Below are 22,495 nucleotides of genomic sequence, written 5' to 3' on the forward strand. Positions count from 1 at the left end.
ACCAAAAGCTGGCAAAGATGTGAAGAAAGCAGATAAGTCATATATTGCTGGTGGGGATATAAAATGGTACAGTCTTAAAGTATTCTGGATCATATCCAGAATGCAAAAAGAATTTATATAATAAATTAAACTAGAAGACAACATTCACAAAAGTGAATATCCAAATGTCCAATAAATGTAGGAAAAGATAGTTAATCTAATTAGTCATTAGGCAAATTCCAATTAAAATCACAGTGAGATAATGGTACACAGCATTTAGACTGTAATTCTGTAATTTTCAATAGTGACATTACCAAGTGTTATAGTATACAAAGCAATACAAATCCTATACACTGCTGGTGAGTTAGAAAATTGGTACTACTCTTGACAGTACTTGCTAAAGCTGAACATACGTCCTATGACTAGAATATTGACTTCTACGTGTATACCTAATAGAAACATTTATACACATGCACCAAAAAACTGATAAGAATATTCATAGCAATATCCTTAGTAATAGACTAAAACTTGAAATAAGCACAATATCCCATCAATAGTAAGATAGATAAATTATGGTTATTCTTATATTTGAATATTATATAGCAATGAAAGAGATGAACTTGCAACAACATGGAAAAATCTCACAATTGCTATATTAATTAAGGAAGTAACACATGTAATAAAATTGTACAGAACTAAACACACACACACACACAAATGAGTACAAGTAAAACTGAGGAAAGCTGAATAAGATAGGTGGATTGTATCAATGTCAATATATTGGTTGTGATTTTGTACAATAGTTTTGCAAGATCTTACCATTGAAGGGAACTGTATAAAGGTATGTGGGATGTCTATATTCTTTTTTACAATTTCGCATGAATCTATGATTATTTCAAAAGAAAATGTATAGGAATAAAAACGGGCCACATTATATGAAGTCATTGCCTTTAATGGTAATTATCATACTAGCAAAAGACTATTTTCAAGGGAATAATTATACTCATGTATTTGTATTCATTACCCATAGTTGATGATACCACTGATAACTAGATTCCATCTTTTTGCTAAGACATTATTCAGATATTTTTGAAATTAATAGAGGTGATGAAGGATTTCCATTCTTGACCTATCTGACAATCATTGTTCTTTTAGATTGCAGGATATTCCCCAAAATAAAATAGATGATTGGAGATCATTTAGCTGATTCCTAGTATAGTGACTTTTGGATACATGCAACCCACAGTCTATTCCCTGCAAAAGAATTCTTATGGGTCCACAGTCCTCATATTGGGAGTCCATTTTTTTTCAAAACTTTTAAAAATGTAAAATCATGTGTATTGAGATAAAAAATGGCAAGGGCATTATTTTGTCCTAAAATATGTATATATCTGCTAAAAGACATAATTGGAAATTATCAAAACAAAGAAGAAAACAACACACAATATTTATTTTGGGTCTCTGAATCTGTTTTTACTATATTGGAAAAAAATAAACAAGAATTATATTTCAAAATATCTTAAGACTCATCTTGGTATCTCATTCATAACCATACACATAACAGGTGAGTTTCTGTTATTGAATGAATAAATAATTGAACATATTTCTTTTTTTTTTTTTTTTTGAGACAGTGTCTTGCTCTGTAGACCAGGCTGGAGTAGAGTAGTGCCATCACTGCTCACTGCAGCCTTGACTTTCCAGGCTCAAGCAATCCCCCGACTTCAGCTTTCCAAGTAGCTCAGACTACAGGAGCACACCACTACAACTGGCTAATTTTTGTAGAAACGGGGTTTCTCCATGTTACCCAGGCAGGCTCAAACTCCTGGGCTCAAGCTATCTGCCTACCTTAGCCTCCCAAAGTGCTAGAATAACACTCAGGAGGCTCTGTGTCCAGCCAATTGAACATATTTCAATTGACTTTATAAGACTAGGCAGTCTGATGAAAAAAATATTTTTAAAAAAAATTTCTGGAGGGCTTAGGAGCCTGGCTAGATTAAAGAAGTCTCATGAACAGCAAAAGTAGAAGGTAATGCTAGACAGTTAAGGACCTGGATTGCATAGACACATTGAATACCACATTGGAAAGGTTGACTTTTATGTGATAGACACTGGGGAGGCCCGATTAGTGAAGTAAAAATATAATAATTTTCTTTTAAGTAAAATAACTGATGTGTAGGAACTTCATCATATGTGAATCCAATAGGAGAATGAATAAATCAGAGAAATTTCACATATTCTGCTTCTCCATTTGTGCCACTGGTCTTTAATAACATTATATAAATAAGGGACACATTCAGGGAGAATTTTAGTTCCTGAAAACAGCGACAGTTTGGTAGAGAAGCTTCCTTCTGTCTTACATTGCATATAGCCCAACCCCAGCCAAAGCCAGTGACGGATATTGACTGTAGTGATCATGGATTCTCATCTTTGGGAAAAATAATACTCAAGATTTTTAAAACAATAGTTATTTTTCAAATAAACTAAAGCATTTCTCAGCATTCATGCCTCTGTGTGTGTGTGTGTGTGTGTGTGTGTGTGTATACACATATATGTATTTATACTTTTGGAAAATTAGGGAGCATAGAATGACACTAGGAGCCAGATTTTGCATGAGCAAAGGATCAAGGGAGAAACTAAAGAAATCCCTCGTACTTAAGTATTACCAAAAAATGATAATTCCATGATCACTGCTTATAATAGTGTTTTATAAGAAGATTCTGAGAAACAATAAGCCAGAGGACTCCTGCATATTAACTGACAAACACTGATAATACATGATTTTATAGAGAGAGACTTGAGAATGCAGAGAATATGTGACATCTTCAAATACACACGGTGACTTTTAACATTTCTAAAATCAGGATAGAAAGAATCGAATATTACTCTACCCCACCCAATTGATCACTGACACTTGCTCTGAAAATTACATGGTAAATGTGGCTATTTTTTTGCCACAAAATATAAAATTCTATTAGATATTGTTACTGAACAGAAGGATAGTTGATAGAAAAGTCCATAATGCATAATAATTACCAAGGATTCAATATAAAACTCTTTAGAAGTCAGGATAAGGTAATTGATGTTCTTCAGGTATTGAGCATGGTCTATAACATGATTTAAGATTGTGGCTGACTTTTGGGGATGAGGAAGTACTATGGTCTGAATGTTTGTGTCACCACCTAAATTAATATGTTAAAGTTCTAGCCCCCAAACTAAGTGTATTAGGAGGAGGAAACTTTGGGAGGTGATTAGGGCGCTATTCTCATAAACGGGATTAGTGCCCTAATAAAAGAAGCCTGATAAAGCTCTGAGAGAGCTCCCTTATCCTTCTAACCTGTGAAGTTACAGTGAAAACATGGGCATCCATGAAACAGGAAGTAGGCCCTCACCAGACACCAAATCTGCTAGCACCATGATCTTGGACTTCCTAGCCTCCAGAATGGCGAGAAATAAATGTTTGTTGTTTATAAGCCACCCAGTTTATGATATTTTTGTTATAGCAGCCCTGATAGACTGAAAACAGAAAGTATTCTTTTCTCTTTATGTTTGATCTTCTTGGCATAACAAATTAAATCTTGTTGTAAGAAATTAAATCTGCCAAATTAAGTTGTACACAGTAGAAATTGTGGAAAACAAACTAATAAAAGGCTTATTGTTGGAGAATAAAAAACACCAACCTCAGTTATCACAAAAGGAATGATTAGTTTAATTCAATTAAAACTACAGGCAATTTAAGAATATCATGATGATCTGCAAAAGGACCATGTACCAGATATATCACCTTGTTTGCACTCTTTCCCCTGTCCTCACCTAGTACATTACCAAATCCTAGCCATTCTTCCTATATATTGAATAAAGTATTTTTAAGACATATTTTTAGTCCATCTATTTTTCTGATTCCACCAGGAAACAAGCCATAGTCATCTCTTTCTTGGACTGTGGTAAGAGCCTCATAATTACTTTCCCCGCTTTCTCTTTTGCTCATCTCCAAGCAGTTCTTTCCAATTCAGTCAGAATTATCTTTAAAATGTGTAAATCTCAACACATAAGCATCTCATTTAAAACCCTTCTACTGTTTCCCATCATATTTAGTGAGGAATGAAGAATTTTGGCTCTACGACCAGACCACTTGAGTTTGAATTCTATCTGTGCTATTTTACCAGTGACTGGGGGCATGTCACTTAACCTCTCTGTTCCTCGCTTTTCTTATCTTGAAAATGAGAATAATAATACCCACCTACCAGGGTTTTTGTGAGGATTGAATGTGATGATACAAGTAAAGCACTTAGAGGTCAGGTTTGGTGGCTCACGCCTGTAATCTCAGCACTTCGAGAGGCTGAAGTGGGATAATCCCTTGAGCCCAGGAGTCCAGGACCATCCTGGGCAACATAGTGAGACCCCATCTGTACTACAAAAAAAAAAAAAAATTAAAAACCAAGTAAAGCACTTAGAACAATTTCTGACACTCTTATAATCTTATTACTCTAAACATGAAAACACCTACCAGTGATATAAGATCTTATATGACTTGACAGTTGTCCACCTCTCAGAACTCATCTGTGCCCCTCTTCCCCTCACTACACTGCAGTCACACTGGCCTTTTTGTTCTTTTTGCCCAAATTCACATAGCACATTCCCATCTCAGAAAATTTGCTCATACTCTTCTTTCTGCCTAAATACTCTCTCCCCACACTTCACCTGCCTGGCTCCTAGTCATCTTACTGGCTTCATCTTGAAAGTTACTTCCCACAAATAGGCTTTTTCTGACCATCTAATCTAAAGTGGGTCATTGCACCTATTTCATTTCCTCCTTGAATATATTTACATTTTTATTTGCAAGCTTATGTGTTTAGTGTCTGTCTCCTTTACTAGACTGTAGTATCAACTGAGGTAAAAAAACAAAACAAAACATGTTTTTAATTGTATTCTTAGAACTTTGAAAATTATCTGATACAAGGCGTTTTCTCAATAAATATTGGCTGAAATAGAAAGACATACTTAAAAGAAATAAATATACTACCGTTTATACAAGCCAGAGAGGTGGTATACTCCAGAAAAATAATCTAAAATGTACAAGTTAATTCTTTTGTTATCAGAATTGGTCAGATCCTAATTAAATATCAGAGCCATAACAAACAACTGTGGCATCTGAGGCAGGCAGCAACAAATTCAACCATAACTCTACAGAAAAATGTACTATGAGAAAAAAAAGTAGAGGACAAAAAAAAAAAAAGAAATCAAAGAAACCCTAGAACATTAGCCTTTCTGCCCTTGACACAGGGTGTCTGGCTTTTTCATCATTACTGGCTGCCACGAAGTCTGGCTTAGGGCCAGAGACAAGCTCACCATTGTGCTAGTGCAACTAGAGAATCCTGATTGAGGGAAAGGTGATGTTTCTTGAGGCAATAAACCTAGTATGTACATTTACTTTTTAAAAAAATAGGTGATTTTTAAAGCAGTTTTAAGTTTCTAGGAGGAAAAAAACAACAGAAAGTACACAGTTCCTATACCTCCTTACTCTCTTGTCAGTTTTCCCTATTATTTACATTTTGCACTGGTATGGGCCATCTGTTACAATTGGTGGGCCAATATTGATTGTACATAGTTCCAGTGTGTGTATCAATGTTTATATTTTAAATTGTGGTAAAATATAGATAAAATTTATAATTTTAACCAGTTTTAAGTGTACAGTTCAGTGACATGAAGTACATTCACATAATTGTGCAGCCACTACTACCAACCATCTCCAGAATTTTTTCATCTTACAAAACTGAAACTCTGCACTCATTAAATAATAACTCCCTTTTCCCCACAAACACCATTCTACTTCTGTGTCTATGAATTTGACTACTTTAAGTTCCTCAAATATGTAGATTCATGCAGTGCTTGTCTTTTGTGATTGTCTTATTTCACTTAGCATAATGTCTTCAAGGTTCATCTATGTTGTAACATGTATCAGAATTTCCTTTGTTTATATAGCTGAATAATACTCCATTGTATGTAAATACCACATTTTGTTTATACATTCATTCACTAATGGACATGTGCTTTGCTTCCACGTCTTGGCTATTGTGAATAATGCTGCAATGAACATATGCGTGTACAAATATCTGTTTGAGTCCTTGCTTTCGATTGTTTTGGGTATATACCCAGAAGTGGAATTGCTGGATCATATGCTGTTTCTATTTTTAATTTTTTGAGGAATAGTCATACCGTTTTCCATAGTGGCTGCATCATTTTACATTTCTAAGAGCAGTGCACAAGGGTTTAAATTTCTCCACATCCTTGCAATCCTCATTTATTATTCTCTGTTTTTAAAAACATATATATATGAGATATATATATATATACGCCATCCTAGTGGGTGTGAAGTGGTATCTCACTATGATTTTGATTTGCATTTGCTTAGTGATTAGTGATGCTGAAAATTTTTTCATGTGTTTATTGGCTATTTGTATATTTGCTTTGGAGAAATGTCTATTCAAGTCCTTTGCCCATTTTAAAATCTGGTTGTTAGCGTTTCTGTTTTTGAGATACAGGAGTTCTTAATCTTTATTCTGGATATGAACCTCTTATCAGATATATGATTTTCAAATACTTTCCCCAAGTGTGTCGGTTGACTTTTGCTCTTGTGATAGTGTCATTCATGCACAAAAGTTTTAATTTGATATAATTCAATTTCTCTTTTTTTTTTTCTTCTGCTGCCTGTGCTTTTGGTGTCATGTCCAAGAAATCACTGTCAAATCCAATGTCATGAAGTTTTCCAACTATGTTTTCTTTAAGAATTTTATAGTTTTAGCTCCTATGTTTAGGTCTTTGATTCATTCTGAGTTAATTTTTTATATGATGTAAGGTAAGAGTCCAATTTTATTCTTTTGTGTAATTATACATTTTTTTAAAAAAACATTTCTAGCCCTATGTACTTTAATGCCCTTAAGCAACATGTTTCGTTTTTGTGTTTGTTTTTGTTTTGACACAAGGTATCATTCTGTTGCCCAGGCTGGACTGTGCTGGTGCAATCGCGGCTCACTGTAGCCTCAACTTCCCAAGTTCAAGTGATCCTCCCACCTCAGCCTTCGAATAGCTGGGACCATAGGTGCCCGACACCACACCCCAAGCCTGGCTAATTTTTTGTATTTTTAAAGGAGACAGGGTTTCACCATGTTGCCCAGGCTGGTCTAGAAACCCTAGGCTCAGGCGATGCATCTGCCTTGGCCTCGCAAACTGCTGGGATGACAGACTTAAGCAACTTTTTGATAACCCTGCCTAAGTTACAGCTCTGCAACTGAGATTTATTTCCAAACAACCTAACTTTGAAAATGAAGAGAGCCATGAGCAAACACAAATGATATGTAGTTTGATAGGTGGTAACTTGAAGGAAAAGTTCTAACAATTGGAGTTTTCAAAAGCAGAAGAGAGAGTTTTGGCATTAATTTGGAATTTGATTTTACAAGGCTTTTTTCCATTTAGTTTTCCTTTTTTATTTTCTTGAAATTATTTTTCCTTTCAGAAATAAGTTTGCCAGGAAACCACCTCCCCTCCCACCACGCCAGGCAGGCCACAGCCGTCTTTTTTTAAACCTCCCTGATTTTCCCTCACACCCCCAAACAGGAACTCCCCAGGGTGGCCTTCAGAAGCCTGGAGTTTCTTTCTGTCTGGCAGGACACCCTGGTGGCGGTGAAGGCCCCTCTGCCATGACAGAGGTTTCTGATTGTGGGACACATTCTGGTTTTTGTTTTCTTCCAGTCTTCTAATTTAAAAAGACATTCCTGGGTGACAGGCACAGTGCAGAAGCATGAGTTATCAAAAGAACCTGGTGAGGTCTCACAAGGCCCAGCAAACTTGGTTACATTCCTCAGCACTAGTGACTTGCTTGTGGAAGTCTGTAAGTTGTTTGTAAGTCACGGTGACGGCTCCCATGGTTGTCTCCTTTGGCAAACCCTTTAAGGAATTCTCTAACTATTGACACTGTTCTTAGATCGCCTTGCAGTGATATTTAGCCATACCAGTTCCACTGCGGAAAACAGACAGACTCATAGGTGCCAAAAAGTCATACGGGAAATATGACCAATTTTATGCGAGACACTAAATAAGCACCGAGTTCTTAATCAGATTGCAAAGCATTGTTGCAGGTGCCTGCGCTTTGCTGTTCTCTGTGTAGGCAAAGGATCTGCCATGCTGCTGTAACCACTAGAATGATGAATGTGTGCCATGTACATCAGCATTCTTGTTTCCTATACCTTGGCATTATCCTCGTAGATGAGTATGGCATGGAAGAAGGCTGTGGGCAGGGACCACTAGACATGTCCAGGCACTGTGCATCCCCACCTTTCAGATCCTAGAACAGCAGAATGGTCTCCATAATCACTCTGACACTGTAGACGACCTGTTCAGGCTATCCACCAGGTTTATTCAGCGTAGCCCTGTCACCTTGCTGAGAAGCCAAGTAGTCATCCCTATCTTACAGTGGGCCATTGCTTCTACTAACGTGGACCACTGGGATGCCAATTGTAACGTCATGAGGCTCCTATAAGAGCTCATTGTTGCAGGGGTAGCCAATGATCATGAAGACTTCGATTTACGGAAAGAACCAATGGAGAAGAGATTAACCAGCTTGGATAGCAGTTTGTCAGCCAGCTGCCTCACACATGCTGCTTTTGTCTTCCCACCCCATACTCACATGGGGTCGAAGTGTTCTGGGAGATCATGCAGGTGGACAGACTGACGTTTTGGTGATGGTTATAGAATTCCTTAAAAGGCTTTTTAAAAAGCATTCAATTGAACTGACAATAAGACTTTCGCTATACAGAAAAAATATATATTATATTATATATTTTGTTTGTTTGCTTTTTGTTTTTTTAAGATGGAGTTTTGCTCTGTTGCCCAGGCTGGAGTGCAATAGCATTACCTTGGCTCACTGCAACCTCCACCTCCCAGGTTCAAGTGATTCTTCTGCCTCAACCTCCCGAGTAGCTGGGATTACAGGCATGCGCCACCATGCCTGGCTAAGTTTGTATTTTTAGTAGAGACGGGGTTTCTCCATGTTGGTCAGGCTGGTATCGAACTCCCGACCTCAGGTGATCCACCCACCTCAGTCTCCCAAAGTACTAGGTTACAGGCGTGAGCCACCACGCCCCGCCGAAGAAAAATTTATGTGTTAAATGTGGCTGGACTGCACCTTGTGGAGCGTGGGAGTGGCTGCGCAGGCGCCAGCCGCCAACCATCTCAGAATGCGTTCATTGCCTGAGCCTGGATGCCAGCATACCTGCGGCGCGGCACTCGGGGCTTGCGAGGAGACTGGCAAGCACAGACGCCACGTATTATATCTCCCGCAACACGGTCGCCATTTTTGGTCGCCATTCTGTTGGTACTAAGGTGTTGTGGTTGGTAGAAGCTTAAGTGAGAGCATCGCGAGTAGTGTGGTCGCAGCCATGTCATTGTCACCGCTGCGGGTGGCGGTGGTGTGCTGGAATAACCAGAACCAGAGCATGGAGGCACACAGGGTCCTCAACAAACGAGGATTCAGTGTCCAGTCCTTTGGAATAACACCTCATGTGAAGCTTCCAGGACCAGCGCCTAACAAGCCAAATGTTTATGATTTCAAAACCACATATGATGAAATGTACAATGATCTTATCACGAAAGACAAAGAATTCTATACACAGAATGGCGTTCTGTATATGTTAGACAGAAATAAGAGTATCAAGCTCCGGCCAGAAAGGTCCCAGGATTGCAAAGATGTGTTTGATCTGATCATCACTTGTGAAGAGAGAATTTATGACCAGGTGGTGGAAGATCTAAATTCCAGAGAACAGGAGACCTGCCAACCAGTGCATGTGGTGAACATGGACATCCGGGACAACCAGGAAGATGCCATCATACGGGCGTTTCTCATCTGCGAGCTCTGCCAGTGTATCCAGCGCTCAGAGGATATGGAGAATGAGATTGATCAGCTGCTGCAGAAGTTGGAGAAGAAGAGAGGCCAGGCCTTCCTGCACACGGTCTGCTTCTACTAATGGTCCTGGCCTGGAGCCCGCTGCTGTTACTGCCACTTGCTGCTGCTGCCACCACCACCATGGCCAATTTCGCCACTGCTGCTGTCGTGGCTGCCTCCCTTGCCACTGCAGCCCTCCAGAAGCCATCGTGTTGAACTTACTTTTGTTAACACTTTTTACTTCCTGATATTTGTTAATAATTTTAGGTATTTGGTTGATGATTCTTTACCCAAAGGAATTGTACTTGTAAAATGAGAGGAGATACATAAATTCCAAGTTTCTTTTATCCCACATTTACTTATGAGTAGCATATTAATGATAAATTGCTGTTGTTGTTGCTTTCCTTTAACCAAGGAGTTTGAGAAGAGCTGCCAGACCTTCACGCACAGGCCCCCTCACCCAATTTTTGAGTTGTTTGCTGTCTTTTTTTTTTTTTTGGAGACACAGTCTCACTTTGTCACCCAGGCTAGAGTGCAGGGGATGGGGGAGGGATAGCATTAGGAGATATACCTAATGCTAAATGACGAGTTAATGGGTGCAGTACACCAACATGGCACATGTATACATATGTAACAAACCTGCACATTGTGCACATGTACCCTAAAACTTAAAGTATAATAAAAATAAAATAAAATAAAATAAAATAAAAACTCAGCTCACTGCGGCCTCGACCTCTGGGCCTGAAGGGATCTTCCTATCTCAACCCCCAAAGTAGCTGGGACTACAGGTGCACACCACCATGCTAAGCTAATTTGTTGCATTTTTGGGATAGAGACGGGTCCTGAACTTTTGGCCTCAAGTGATCCTTCCACCTCAGCCTCCCAAAGTGCTGGGATTACAGGTGTGAGCCACCATGCCTGGTCTGCCTTCTTATAGTTGTATTTTAAGAGGTCTTTATATATTTTGGATAACAGTCCTTTATCAGATATGTGTTCTGCAAATATTTTCAACCAGGCTGTCACTTATATTTTCATTTCCTTGATAGAGTCTATAGCAGAGAACAAGTTTTTAATTTTAATACAGTCAAAATTTCCAATTGTTTCACTTGTGTCTTGCTTTTGGTGTTGTATCTAAAAGCCACTGCCAAACCAAGGTCATCTAGACGTTCTTATATGTTAACTAGAATACCATTCTTAACAACCTTTGTATTTTTGTATGTGATTTATACTTTCTATTATTTTCTAAAGAAAATGCTTTGGTACTTATCTGGAGATTGAATTGAGAGTATATGTGAGTTGTTGCCTTATAGAATACATTACTTTGAAATTCAGTTATATATAAAGGCATGACATATGGGTAAAATCATATAACTACAAATATATTTGTAGGTCTATAATGACATATATCTGTACCTGTTTATAGCACAATAGACATATAGTTTTACAAGGTGATCAAATATTTTAGAACCAATTATCAATAAAAACTTTAAAATTATCTATCCTATTCCAAGATATATAGGTCCAGCATATTCATAACACTTATATAGAGACACAGAATATGAAATAAGCATATAAGGTAGCTATAAAACAATTGTTGGAATTATGTCAAAGAAGCAAAGTTATTAAATACATCTTAGTTTTATTGCTTTCACTTTTTTTTTTTTTTTTTTTTTTTGAGACGGAGTCTCGCTCTGTCGCCCAGGCTGGAGTGCAGTGGCGTGATCTCGGCTCACTGCAAGCTCCGCCTCCTGGGTTCACGCCATTCTCCTGCCTCAGCCTCCCGAGTAGCTGGGACTACAGGCGCCCGCCACCACGCCCGGCTAATTTTTAGTATTTTTAGTAGAGACGGGGTTTCACCGTGTTAGCCAGGATGGTCTCGATCTCCTGACCTCGTGATCCACCCGCCTCGGCCTCCCAAAGTGCTGGGATTACAGGCGTAAGCCACCGCGCCTGGCCTGCTTTCACTTTTATCCAAACTAAAATTTGCTAACACCTTTGGCTTAGTAGGAAAAAATAATCTTTTGGGTGTGACTGTGACTGTGATGGTTAATACTGAGAGTCAACTTGACTGGATTCAAGGATACAAAGTATTAATCCTGGCTGTGTTTGTGAGCGTGTTGCCAAAGGAGATTAACATTTGAGTCAGTGGGCTGGGAAAGGCAGACCCACTGTTAATCTGAGTGGGCACAATCTCATCAGCTGCCAGCATGGCTAGAATATTAGCAGGCAGAAAAATGTGAAAAGAGAGACCGGCCTAGCCTCCCAGCCTACATCTCTCTCTCCCATGCTGGATGCTTCCTGTCCTCCAACATTGGACTCCAAGCTCTTCAGTTTTGGAACTCGGATTGGCTCTCCTTGCTCCTCAGCCTGCAGATGTCCTATTTTGGGACCTCATGATCATGTGAGTTAATACTTAATAAGCTCCCACATATATACATATTCCATTCTTTCTGTTCCTCTAGAGAACCGTGACTAATACAGAGACTAAAGTGTCTCTGGCAAATGTCACTGCATTGATTGCCTGAATTGATACATGTTACATAAAAGATTTTCAGAATCTATGTTGCTATTTGGAAGCCTGGACTAATATTCTTTCTCATTCCAAAATGTGTTAGGCATGTTTGAAAAAAAAATATTTGATTAGTCAGGGACAGTATTCTACCCTAGGTATAAAATGTGTTCTACTAGAATTTCCAAACCAACTTTAAAAATACCATTTGTGTGTCTCTTTCTGGCAGCCCCTTATATCTGAAAATAAGGGATAAGCCAGATGCAAACTGACTACAGATCGATTGCTACTTTAGTAGTGGACATTGATGCTACATTTTTGTCTTATAAATCTCTCAAATTTTTTTTTGTTTTGATTAACCTTTTTTTATTATATTTTAAGTTCTAGGGTACATGTGCACAATGTGCAGGTTAGTTACATATGTATACATGTGCCATGCTGGTGTGCTGCACCCATTAACTCATCATTTACATTAGGTATATCTCCTAATGCTATGCCTCCCCCCTTCCCCCACCCCACAACAGGCCCAGGTGTGTGATGTTCCCCTTCCTGTGTCCAAGTGTTCTCATTGTTCAATTCCCATCTATGAGTGAGAACATGCGGTGTTTGGTTTTTTTTCCTTGAGATAGTTTGCTGAGAAAGATGGTTTCCAGCTTCATCCATGTCCCTACAAAGGACATGAACTCATCATTTTTATGGCTGCCCATGGTGTATATGTGCCACATTTTCTTAATCCAGTCTATCATTGTTGGGCATTTGGGTTGGTTCCAAGTCTTTGCTATTGTGAATAGTGCCGCAATAAACATACGTGTGCATGTGTCTTTATAGCAGCATGATTTATAATCCTTTGGGTATATACCCAGTAATGGGATGGCTGGGTCGAATGGTACTTCTAGTTCTAGATCCTTGAGGAATCGCCGCACTGTCTTCCACAATGGTTGAACTAGGTTACAGTCCCACCAACAGTGTAAAAGTGTTCCTATTTCTCCACATCCTCTCCAGCACCTGTTGTTTCCTGACTTTTTAATGATTGCCATTCTAACTGGTGTGAGATGGTATCTCACTGTGGTTTTGATGTGCATTTCTCTGATGGCCAGTGATGATGAGCATTTTTTCATGTGTCTTTTGGCTGCATAAATGTCTTCTTTTGAGAAGTGTCTGTTCGTATCCTTCACCCACTTTGTGATGGGGTTGTTTTTTTCTTGTAAATTTGTTTGAGTTCATTGTAGATTCTGGATATTAGCCCTTTGTCAGATGAGTAGATTGCAAAAATTTTCTCCCATTTTGTAGGTTGCCTGTTCACTCTGATGGTAGTTTCTTTTGCTGTGCAGAAGCTCCTTAGTTTAATTAGGTCCCATTTGTCAATTTTGGCTTTTGTTGCCATTGCTTTTGGTGTTTTAGACATGAAGTCCTTGCCCATGCCTGTGTCCTGAATGGTACTGCCTGGGTTTTCTTCTAGGGTTTTTATGGTTTTAGGTCTAATATTTAAGTCTTTATTCCATCTTGAATTAATTTTTGTATAAGGTGTAAGGAAGGGATCCAGTTTCAGCTTTCTACATATGGCTAGTCAGTTTTCCCAGCACCATTTATTAAACAGGGAATCCTTTCCCCATTGCTTGTTTTTGTCAAAGATCAGATGGTTGTAGATGTGCGGTATCATTTCTGAGGGCTCTGTTCTGTTCCATTGGTCTATATCTCTGTTTTGGTACCAGTACCATGCTGTTTTGGTTACTGTAGCCTGGTAGTTTAGTTTGAAGTCAAGTAGCATGATGCCTCCGGCTTTGTTCTTTTGGCTTAGGATTGTCTTGGAAATGCGGACTCTTTTTTGGTTCCATATGAACTTTAAAGTAGTTTTTTCCAGTTCTGTGAAGAAAGTCATTGGTAGCTTGATGGGGATGGCATTGAATCTATACATCACCTTGAGCAGTATAGCCATTTTCACAATATTGATTCTTCCTATCCATGAGCATGGAATGTTCTTCCATTTGTTTGTGTCCTCTTTTATTTCCTTGAGCAGTGGTTTATAGTTCTCCTTGAAGAGGTCCTTCACATCCCTTGTAAGTTGGATTCCTAGGTATTTTATTCTCTTTGAAGCAATTGTGAATGGGAGTTCACTCATGATTTGGCTCTCTGTTTGTCTGTTATTGGTGTATAAGAATGCCTGTGATTTTTGCACATCGATTTTGTATCCACTCCTCAGCAAATGTAAAAGAACAGAAATTATAACAAACTGTCTCTCAGACCACAGTGCAATCAAACTAGAACTCAGGATTAAGAAACTCACTCAAAACCACACAACTACATGGAAACTGAACAACCTGCTCCTGAATGACTACTGGGAACATAACAAAATGAAGGCAGAAATAAAGATGTTCTTTGAAACCAATGAGAACAAAGACACAACATACCAGAATCTCTGGAACACATTTAAAGCAGTATGTAGAAGGAAATTTATAGCACTAAATTCCCGCAAGAGAAAGCAGGAAAGATCTAAAATTGACACCCTAACATCACAATTAAAAGAACTAGAGAAGCAAGAGCAAACACATTCAAAAGCTAGCAGAAGGCAAGAAATAACTAAGATCAGAGAGGAAATGAAGGAGATAGAGACACAAAAAATCCTTCAAAAAATCAATGAATCCAGGAGCTGGTTTTTTGAAAAGATCAACAAAATTGAGAAAACCGGCTAGCCATATGTAGAAAGGTGAAACTGGATCCCTTCCTTACACCTTATACAAAAATTAATTCAAGATGGATTAAAGACTTAAACGTTAGACCTGAAACCATAAAAACCCTAGAAGAAAACCTAGGCATTACCATTCAGGACATAGGCATGGGCAAGGACTTCATGTCTAAAACACCAAAAGCAATGGCAACAAAAGCCAAAATTGACAAATGGGATCTAAATAAACTAAAGAGCTTCTGCACAGCAAAAGAAACTACCATCAGAGTGAACAGGCAACCTACAGAATGGGAGAAAATTTTTGCAACCTACTCATCTGACAAAGGGCTAATATCCAGAATCTACAATGAACTCAAACAAATTTACAAGAAAAAAACAAACAACCCCATCAAAAAGTGGGAAAAGGACATGAACAGACACTTCGCAAAAGAAGACATTTATGCAGCCAAAAGACACATGAAAAAATGCTCATCATCACTGGCCATCAGAGAAATGCAAATCAAAACCACAATGAGATACCATCTCACACCAGTTAGAATGGCAATCATTAAAAAGTCAGGAAACCACAGGTGCTGGAGAGGATATGGAGAAATAGGAACACTTTTACACTGTTGGTGGGACTGTAACCTAGTTCAACCATTGTGGAAGACAGTGCGGCGATTCCTCAAGGATCTAGAACTAGAAGTACCATTCGACCCAGCCATCCCATTACTGGGTATATACCCAAAGGATTATAAATCATGCTGCTATAAAGACACACGCACACGTATGTTTATTGCGGCACTATTCACAATAGCAAAGACTTGGAACCAACCCAAATGTCCAACGATGATTGACTGGATTAAGAAAATGTGGCACATATACACCATGGAATACTATGCAGCCATAAAAAATGATGAGTTCATGTCCTTTGCAGGGACATGGATGAAATTGGAAATCATCATTCTCAGTAAACTATTGCAAGGACAAAAAACCAAACGCTGCATGTTCTCACTCATAGATGGGAATTGAACAATGAGAACACATGGACACAGGAAGGGGAACATCACACTCTGGGGACTGTTGTGGGGTGGGGGGAGGGGGGAGGGATAGCATTAGGAGATATACCTAATGCTAGATGACCCGTTAATGGGTGCAGCACACCAGCATGGCACATGTATACATATGTAACTAACCTGCACATTGTGCACATGTACCCTAAAACTTAAAGTATAATTAAAAAAAACACCAAAATTGATAGACTGTTAGCAAGACTAATAAAGAAGAAAAGAGAGAAGAATCAAATAGATGCAATAAAAAATGATAAAGGGGATATCACCACCAATCCCACAGAAATTCAAACTACCATCAGAGAATACTATAAACACCTCTATGCAAATAAACTTGAAAATCTAGAAGAAATGGATAAATTCCTGGACACATACACTCTCCCAAGACTAAACCAGGAAGAAGTTGAATCTCTGAATAGACCAATAACAGGCTCTGATATTGAGGCAATAATTAATAACCTACCAACTAAAAAGAAGTCCAGGACCAGACGAATTCACAGCCGAATTCTACAAGAGGTACAAGGAGGAGCTGGTACCATTCCTTCTGAAACTATTCCAATCAATAGAAAAACAGGGAATCCTCCCTAACTCATTTTATGAGGCCAGCATCATCCTGATACCAAAGCCGGGCAGAGACACAACCAAAAAAGAGAATTTTAGACCAATATCCTTGATGAACATTGATGTAAAAATCCTCAATAAAATCCTGGCAAACCGAATCCAGCAACACATCAAGAAGCTTATCCACCATGATCAAGTGGGCTTCATCCCTGGGATGCAAGGCTGGTTCAACGTACGCAAATCAATAAATGTAATCCAGCATATAAACAGAACCAAAGACAAAAACCACATGATTATCTCAATAGATGCAGAAAAGGCCTCTGACAAAATTCAACAACCCTTCATGCTAAAAACTCTCAATAAATTAGGTATTGATGGGACGTATCTCAAAATAATAAGAGCTATTTATGATAACAAACCTACAGCCAATATCATACGGAATGGGCAAAAACTGGAACCATTCCCTTTGAAAACTGGCACAAGACAGGGATGTCCTCTCTCACCCCTCCTATTCAACATAGTGTTGGAAGTTCTGGCCAGGGCAATTAGGCAGGAGAAAGAAATAAAGGGCATTCAATTAGGAAGAGAGGAAGTCAAATTGTCCCTCTTTACGGATGACATGATTGTATATTTAGAAAACCCATCGTCTCAGCCCAAAATCTCCTTAAGCAGACGAGCAACTTCAGCAAAGTTGCAAATCTCTTAATCGAAAAATGATTTATATTTCTGCCTAAGGTGTCTTTCCCCCTGTCTAATTTTTGTTAAACTTGACAAATTGTCCCCTTCTCAAGATCTGGTTCTAATGTCATTTCTGTGATGGCTTCCTTGACAACCACAACCTAAAGATCACCCTGTCTCTGGGATGTCATAGGACTTTGATTATGCATGATTTCTTCACTTTTGGCAGTGTATTCTAGTTGGTTATATCCTCATGTACTTTCTTGCTTGGCTTTAAGCTCCTGAAAGGCCAGGGCTATGTCTCATACCTAGACAAGAGCCAGCCCATTGGAGGAGCATAATAAATATTTATTGCATAAAATAATGAATTACAGCAGTAGAACATTAATAATCAAATATATGTAGTATTGTGAGCTGTTGAGGAGACTATTGTGAAGTTTTGTCTCTGGATGAACTCAACCAGCCAGAACATAGCCCTTAAATATCTGAAAAATACTTTCAAGTTCCTAAAAGGTAATTACAAAGCCTTGGACTTTGAGGCCTGTAATTACAATTCCAAGATTTACAATTCCAATTATAGTAGCCTTTCTTCAATATTTTATTGACTTTTAACCAGCGGAAAATTCTTAAGTTTATTTATCTAGTCTCCCTTGTCATAGAAGAGGAAAAAAAATGAGAAATCTGGAGACTTGAAGACAAATTCTCATCAATAACAGTAACATTCTAAAAGTGGAAGAAGGTCTGGTGTGGTGGCTCATGCTTGAAATTCCAACACATTGGGAGACCAAGGTTGGAGGATTGCTTGAGTCCAGGAGTTCAAAACCAGCCTGGGCAACATAGGGAGATACCATCTTTACAAAAAATAAAAATTAGCCAGGCATGGTGGTTTGTGCCTGTAGTCACAGCTTCTCAGGAGACTGAGAAGGGAAGATCATTGAGCCCAGGAGGTTGAGGCTACAGTGAGCTATGGTTGCACCACTGCACTTCAGCCTGTGTGACGGGACAAGATTCCATCTCAATAAATAAATAAATAAATAAATAAATAAATAAATAAATAAATAATGGGAAAAGACACAAAACAAAAACCCGTCTTCAAACTGGATTATGACACTCTTCAATGTTGGATATTTATAATTATTAACCCACTTTAAGGCAATTTATGTTCAATGTCATTTATTTGGGAAGGCAGGGAAGCATACAGATTTTAGGTATATAAAAGATTTTAGATAGATTAACCATAAAAAGTTACATTTTTAAAATAGTGTTGGTGTTTTAATGATAAGTTGCCTTGAAATGTATTTCATGCGGAAAATTTCATTCTTAAAAGATAGTGGATATCATTATACTATTCAGCTCTTGTTATATCCAGGCCATAAGATCCTATTTGAAAGAGAAAACACATATGTTACCTTCCTAAGGATATAGGGAGAAAGAGGAGTAGGCTCTCAACGTATTGCCACAAGTCAAGGCAGAAAAGTGTTCTGCCAAAGAATGTGGTATGAGAAATTAAACCACTGACAATGCCTCTCATGAGGATAGGTGTTGGAAAATATCAAAGACAAAAGGACTACATAAATGCATCCCCCTTTTTTACAGATGAAATAAGTAAATGTTCTTAGAATATAACTTGAAAATTGTTATCAACCTGCTGGTAATGAAAACTGTTGTGTGCTGACATCAAATTATACATTATTATACTAGATATATTTTACAGTACCTCCCCACCCATACCCCTGTTGAAGGTAAACTTCCTTACTCAGAGAACTGTACAGGGATGGTGACCACGTTTTATCCATAACCATTTCTGCTTGCAGTTGATTGGGCTAAGACTTTGAACTTAACCCAAACGTGGCCCATTTGTAGGTTTGCCAGTGGTCCATGTGGTCTGACAGTAAAAGAGGAACAACTACAATTAGATTTCTTTCTTAAAAATTTTGAACTGGGCCATCATGAAGTTGAAGCAATTACTAGCATGGGTTGAAGCTGAGAGAATGCCATGAAGGAGCATAAGGGACTAAGCGATCTAAAACATGGCAAGATGCATCTATGTGCAAGACAAAGATATGAGGAATAGAAATGTTGTGATTCTGTAAATTAGGCAATACAACTGGTCAATGAAGTGGGCAAAATGAAGCCAATTACCAAATATCACCTTTTAGAAAGAATTTAAGTGCTATTATAACCAATCAACAATGTCTTATATAATGAATACATTTCCCTGATACTCGACTATAAATCCAGAGGTTAGTTTCTGAGGTTGATCATTGGCTCTGCAATGTCATAAAAAAATGCAGGCCTATTTTATCTTCTAACTCCATCATTCTCATAAATAATTTCCATCCTTAGGCCTGTAGTCTCATGTTTGGAAGATGTTTGCTGCACCTCCAGGCTTCATATATATATAATAGTACCCAAGGAAGGGAGGGAGAAAGGAGGAGAAACAAACTGAAATCTCCCATTTCCCTCTCTTATCAAGGGTGAAAGTCATTCTCAGAAGCCCACAGCAAGTTTCTCCGTATCTGTTCTTGGTCAGAATATAGTATAATGTGCATTTCCAGTTCTACCACTGCCTAAGAGGAATGAGAGGGCCATGATTGACTTAGACCATAGTTTCTCTGGAAAAGTATGGTGCACACCTATTTTTGAAAATAATGATTTATTGGAACACTACTATGCACATTTATTTATATATTGTCTAGGGCTGTTTTTATGACACAACAGGTGAGTTGAATATAGTTGCAACAGAGACCATATGAGCCATAAAGCCAAAAATATTTATTACCTGGACCTTTATGTAAAGAGTTTGCCAACTTCTAACTTAAATCTATCATGATTCATCCACTGGAACTGAACACATTTTGCCATTTGAATAAAGTTGAACTCCTGTTAGCAGGCAAGATGAGGGAAATGGCTGTTGGGTAAAATATAACACCACCTCTGTGAAGGAATTGGTGAATGAATGAGAGAAAGAGTGAGAGTGAGCATGACAGAGGGAAAACATATGAGGATCAGAGCTTCTTTAGTTCCCAATAAGTTTTCAAATCACAGTTCCAGTAATGTTTTTTTGGGGGGGAGACACGCCAGAAATATAACATAATAGCAAGTTGAGCGTATTCACTGGAACTAGAGTTAGTAACTCTGTTTAGATTGAAAATATGAGAAAATTGAGTTTTGCTTCATGACAATTTGGTATATATTTGTACAACTTTTATTCTCAGTATTTACAAAAGAATGCTGAGATAAATACTATTTACAGCTAATGCCCTGGGCCTTTCCGAACTCTTCCAATTATGAGACATAACCCCCACCTTTAACTTGAAATAGAAGATATACTTTGTTTTAAATAAAAATAGGAAATATACCATAATTATCTTTCCTATCAACTTTTGATGTTTCTACTTTCTAAAAAAATTAATGATGTGTCAATTATGCTACTATATTATACTTTAAGAATTAAATCTTTATGAAAGAAACATATAGTTTCATTTAAATTTGTTAACTGTAGTTCTTAGGTGAATTTGACTTCTTGCCTCTTCCTAGCAGCAAAACTGAAATATTTTATAACATTCCATCATACTTTCAGAGTTGATATTTTATGGAGACAGGTGCGCATATATAATTGAAAGAGACTAGAAAGGCCTATCTTCCCCAAAACACTTTTATTTTTTCAAAATGAACTAAAAATCCACAAATAGAGTTTCATTGTTTGGAGTCAGATAATTTTACTTCTAGACTCGGCACAAATACTTACTTACTGTTTGATCTTATTCAAGTTATTTAAGCTTTCTGGGTCTCATGTTCCTAATCAGCAATAGGGAAATAATAACATACCCTTCCTGCCTACTATACATATAATAAGTGATAGTTATGAAAGTACTGAGAATGATGATTTCCAATTTCATCCATGTCCCTACAAAGGACATGAACTCATCATTTTTTATGGCTGCATAGTATTCCATGGTGTATATGTGCCACATTTTCTTAATCCAGTCTATCATTGTTGGACATTTGGGTCCAAACACCGCATATTCTCACTCATAGGTGGGAATTGAACAATGAGATCACATGGACACAGGAAGGGGAATATCACACTCTGGGGACTGTTGTGGGGTAGGGGGAGGGGGGAGGGATAGCATCGGGAGATATACCTAATGCTAGATGACGAGTTAGTGGGTGCAGCGCACCAGCATGGCACCTGTATACATATATAACTAACCTGCACAATGTGCACATGTACCCTAAAAGTATAATAAAAAAAAAGAAAAATTACAGATCAAAAAAAAAGAAAGTACTTTTAAAATGCAATCAACATACAAATATAAGGACTTGACATTATGCTGCAAGTACATCTCAATGAGTGAATCACTATGTTAGCATACATAATTTACATATTTTAAGAAACTACCTTTTATTGCTTTTTTACTGGATATAAGCAGGGGAAGGGGCACAGGATGGGAAGAATTAGAAATCAGCAGTTTAAAATGTGAATTGTTTTTAACTATCTTCCAAATTCTGGGTGGGATAGTGAACTGGCATAGTCTAGTAACGCAAATAAGTTAGTTACTGCTAGTTTCCTAAAGGAAGAGAAACAGAAGCGAAAAATTCAAAAGGGAAATGGAAAGATACCAAAGAAAATTTTCATCATTTGTAATTATGCCCAAATCTAGTAGTGCTTTCAAAATCATAAGCATTTTAATTTAATTATATACATATTGAGTGTGTAAAGAACAAGCTAAGGATACATAAATGGGGAATCTGATATAGGGGAATATGTTGCATTTTGAAATAAGACAGGTGACAACAGTATGGGTAAATCCTGGAGGGAAAAGATCTTACATCAAAAACCAAATGTGAATGAAAGCATAGAGGGAGAAAGATAGAACATATTGTAAAATAGACAGTAGTTGACCAGTCTGGCTAGATTAAAGGGTATAGTAAGAGCATGTATAGTAATGTACAAGACTGGAGAGCTGAAAGCCAGATCAAGGCAGGTTTTGAAGGAATTGTTCCTACATGTATAGTACATATATGTATCATATGAACTATGTATCATCTACGGACACATATAACATGATATACTACAAATCATGACAAAATAGAAT

At 37.9% G+C, this 22,495-nt stretch overlaps 1 protein-coding gene and 1 pseudogene across 1 annotated transcript; both read left to right on the forward strand.

The window, feature by feature from the left end:
* Nucleotides 1–7,950: 7,950 nt before the first annotated feature.
* Nucleotides 7,951–8,766, forward strand: LOC101151713 (transportin-3-like; annotated as a pseudogene).
* Nucleotides 8,767–9,410: 644 nt separating this feature from the next.
* LOC101151347 (RNA polymerase II subunit A C-terminal domain phosphatase SSU72-like) lies at nt 9,411–9,995 on the forward strand. The gene has a single exon (XM_055375978.1). The coding sequence runs from the start codon at nt 9,411–9,413 to the stop codon at nt 9,993–9,995; it is 585 nt and encodes a 194-aa protein (XP_055231953.1).
* Nucleotides 9,996–22,495: the final 12,500 nt, after the last annotated feature.

Source organism: Gorilla gorilla, chromosome X (genome assembly GCF_029281585.2).
Source record: "Gorilla gorilla gorilla isolate KB3781 chromosome X, NHGRI_mGorGor1-v2.1_pri, whole genome shotgun sequence".
In the NCBI taxonomy this organism is placed as follows: Eukaryota; Metazoa; Chordata; class Mammalia; order Primates; family Hominidae; genus Gorilla; species Gorilla gorilla.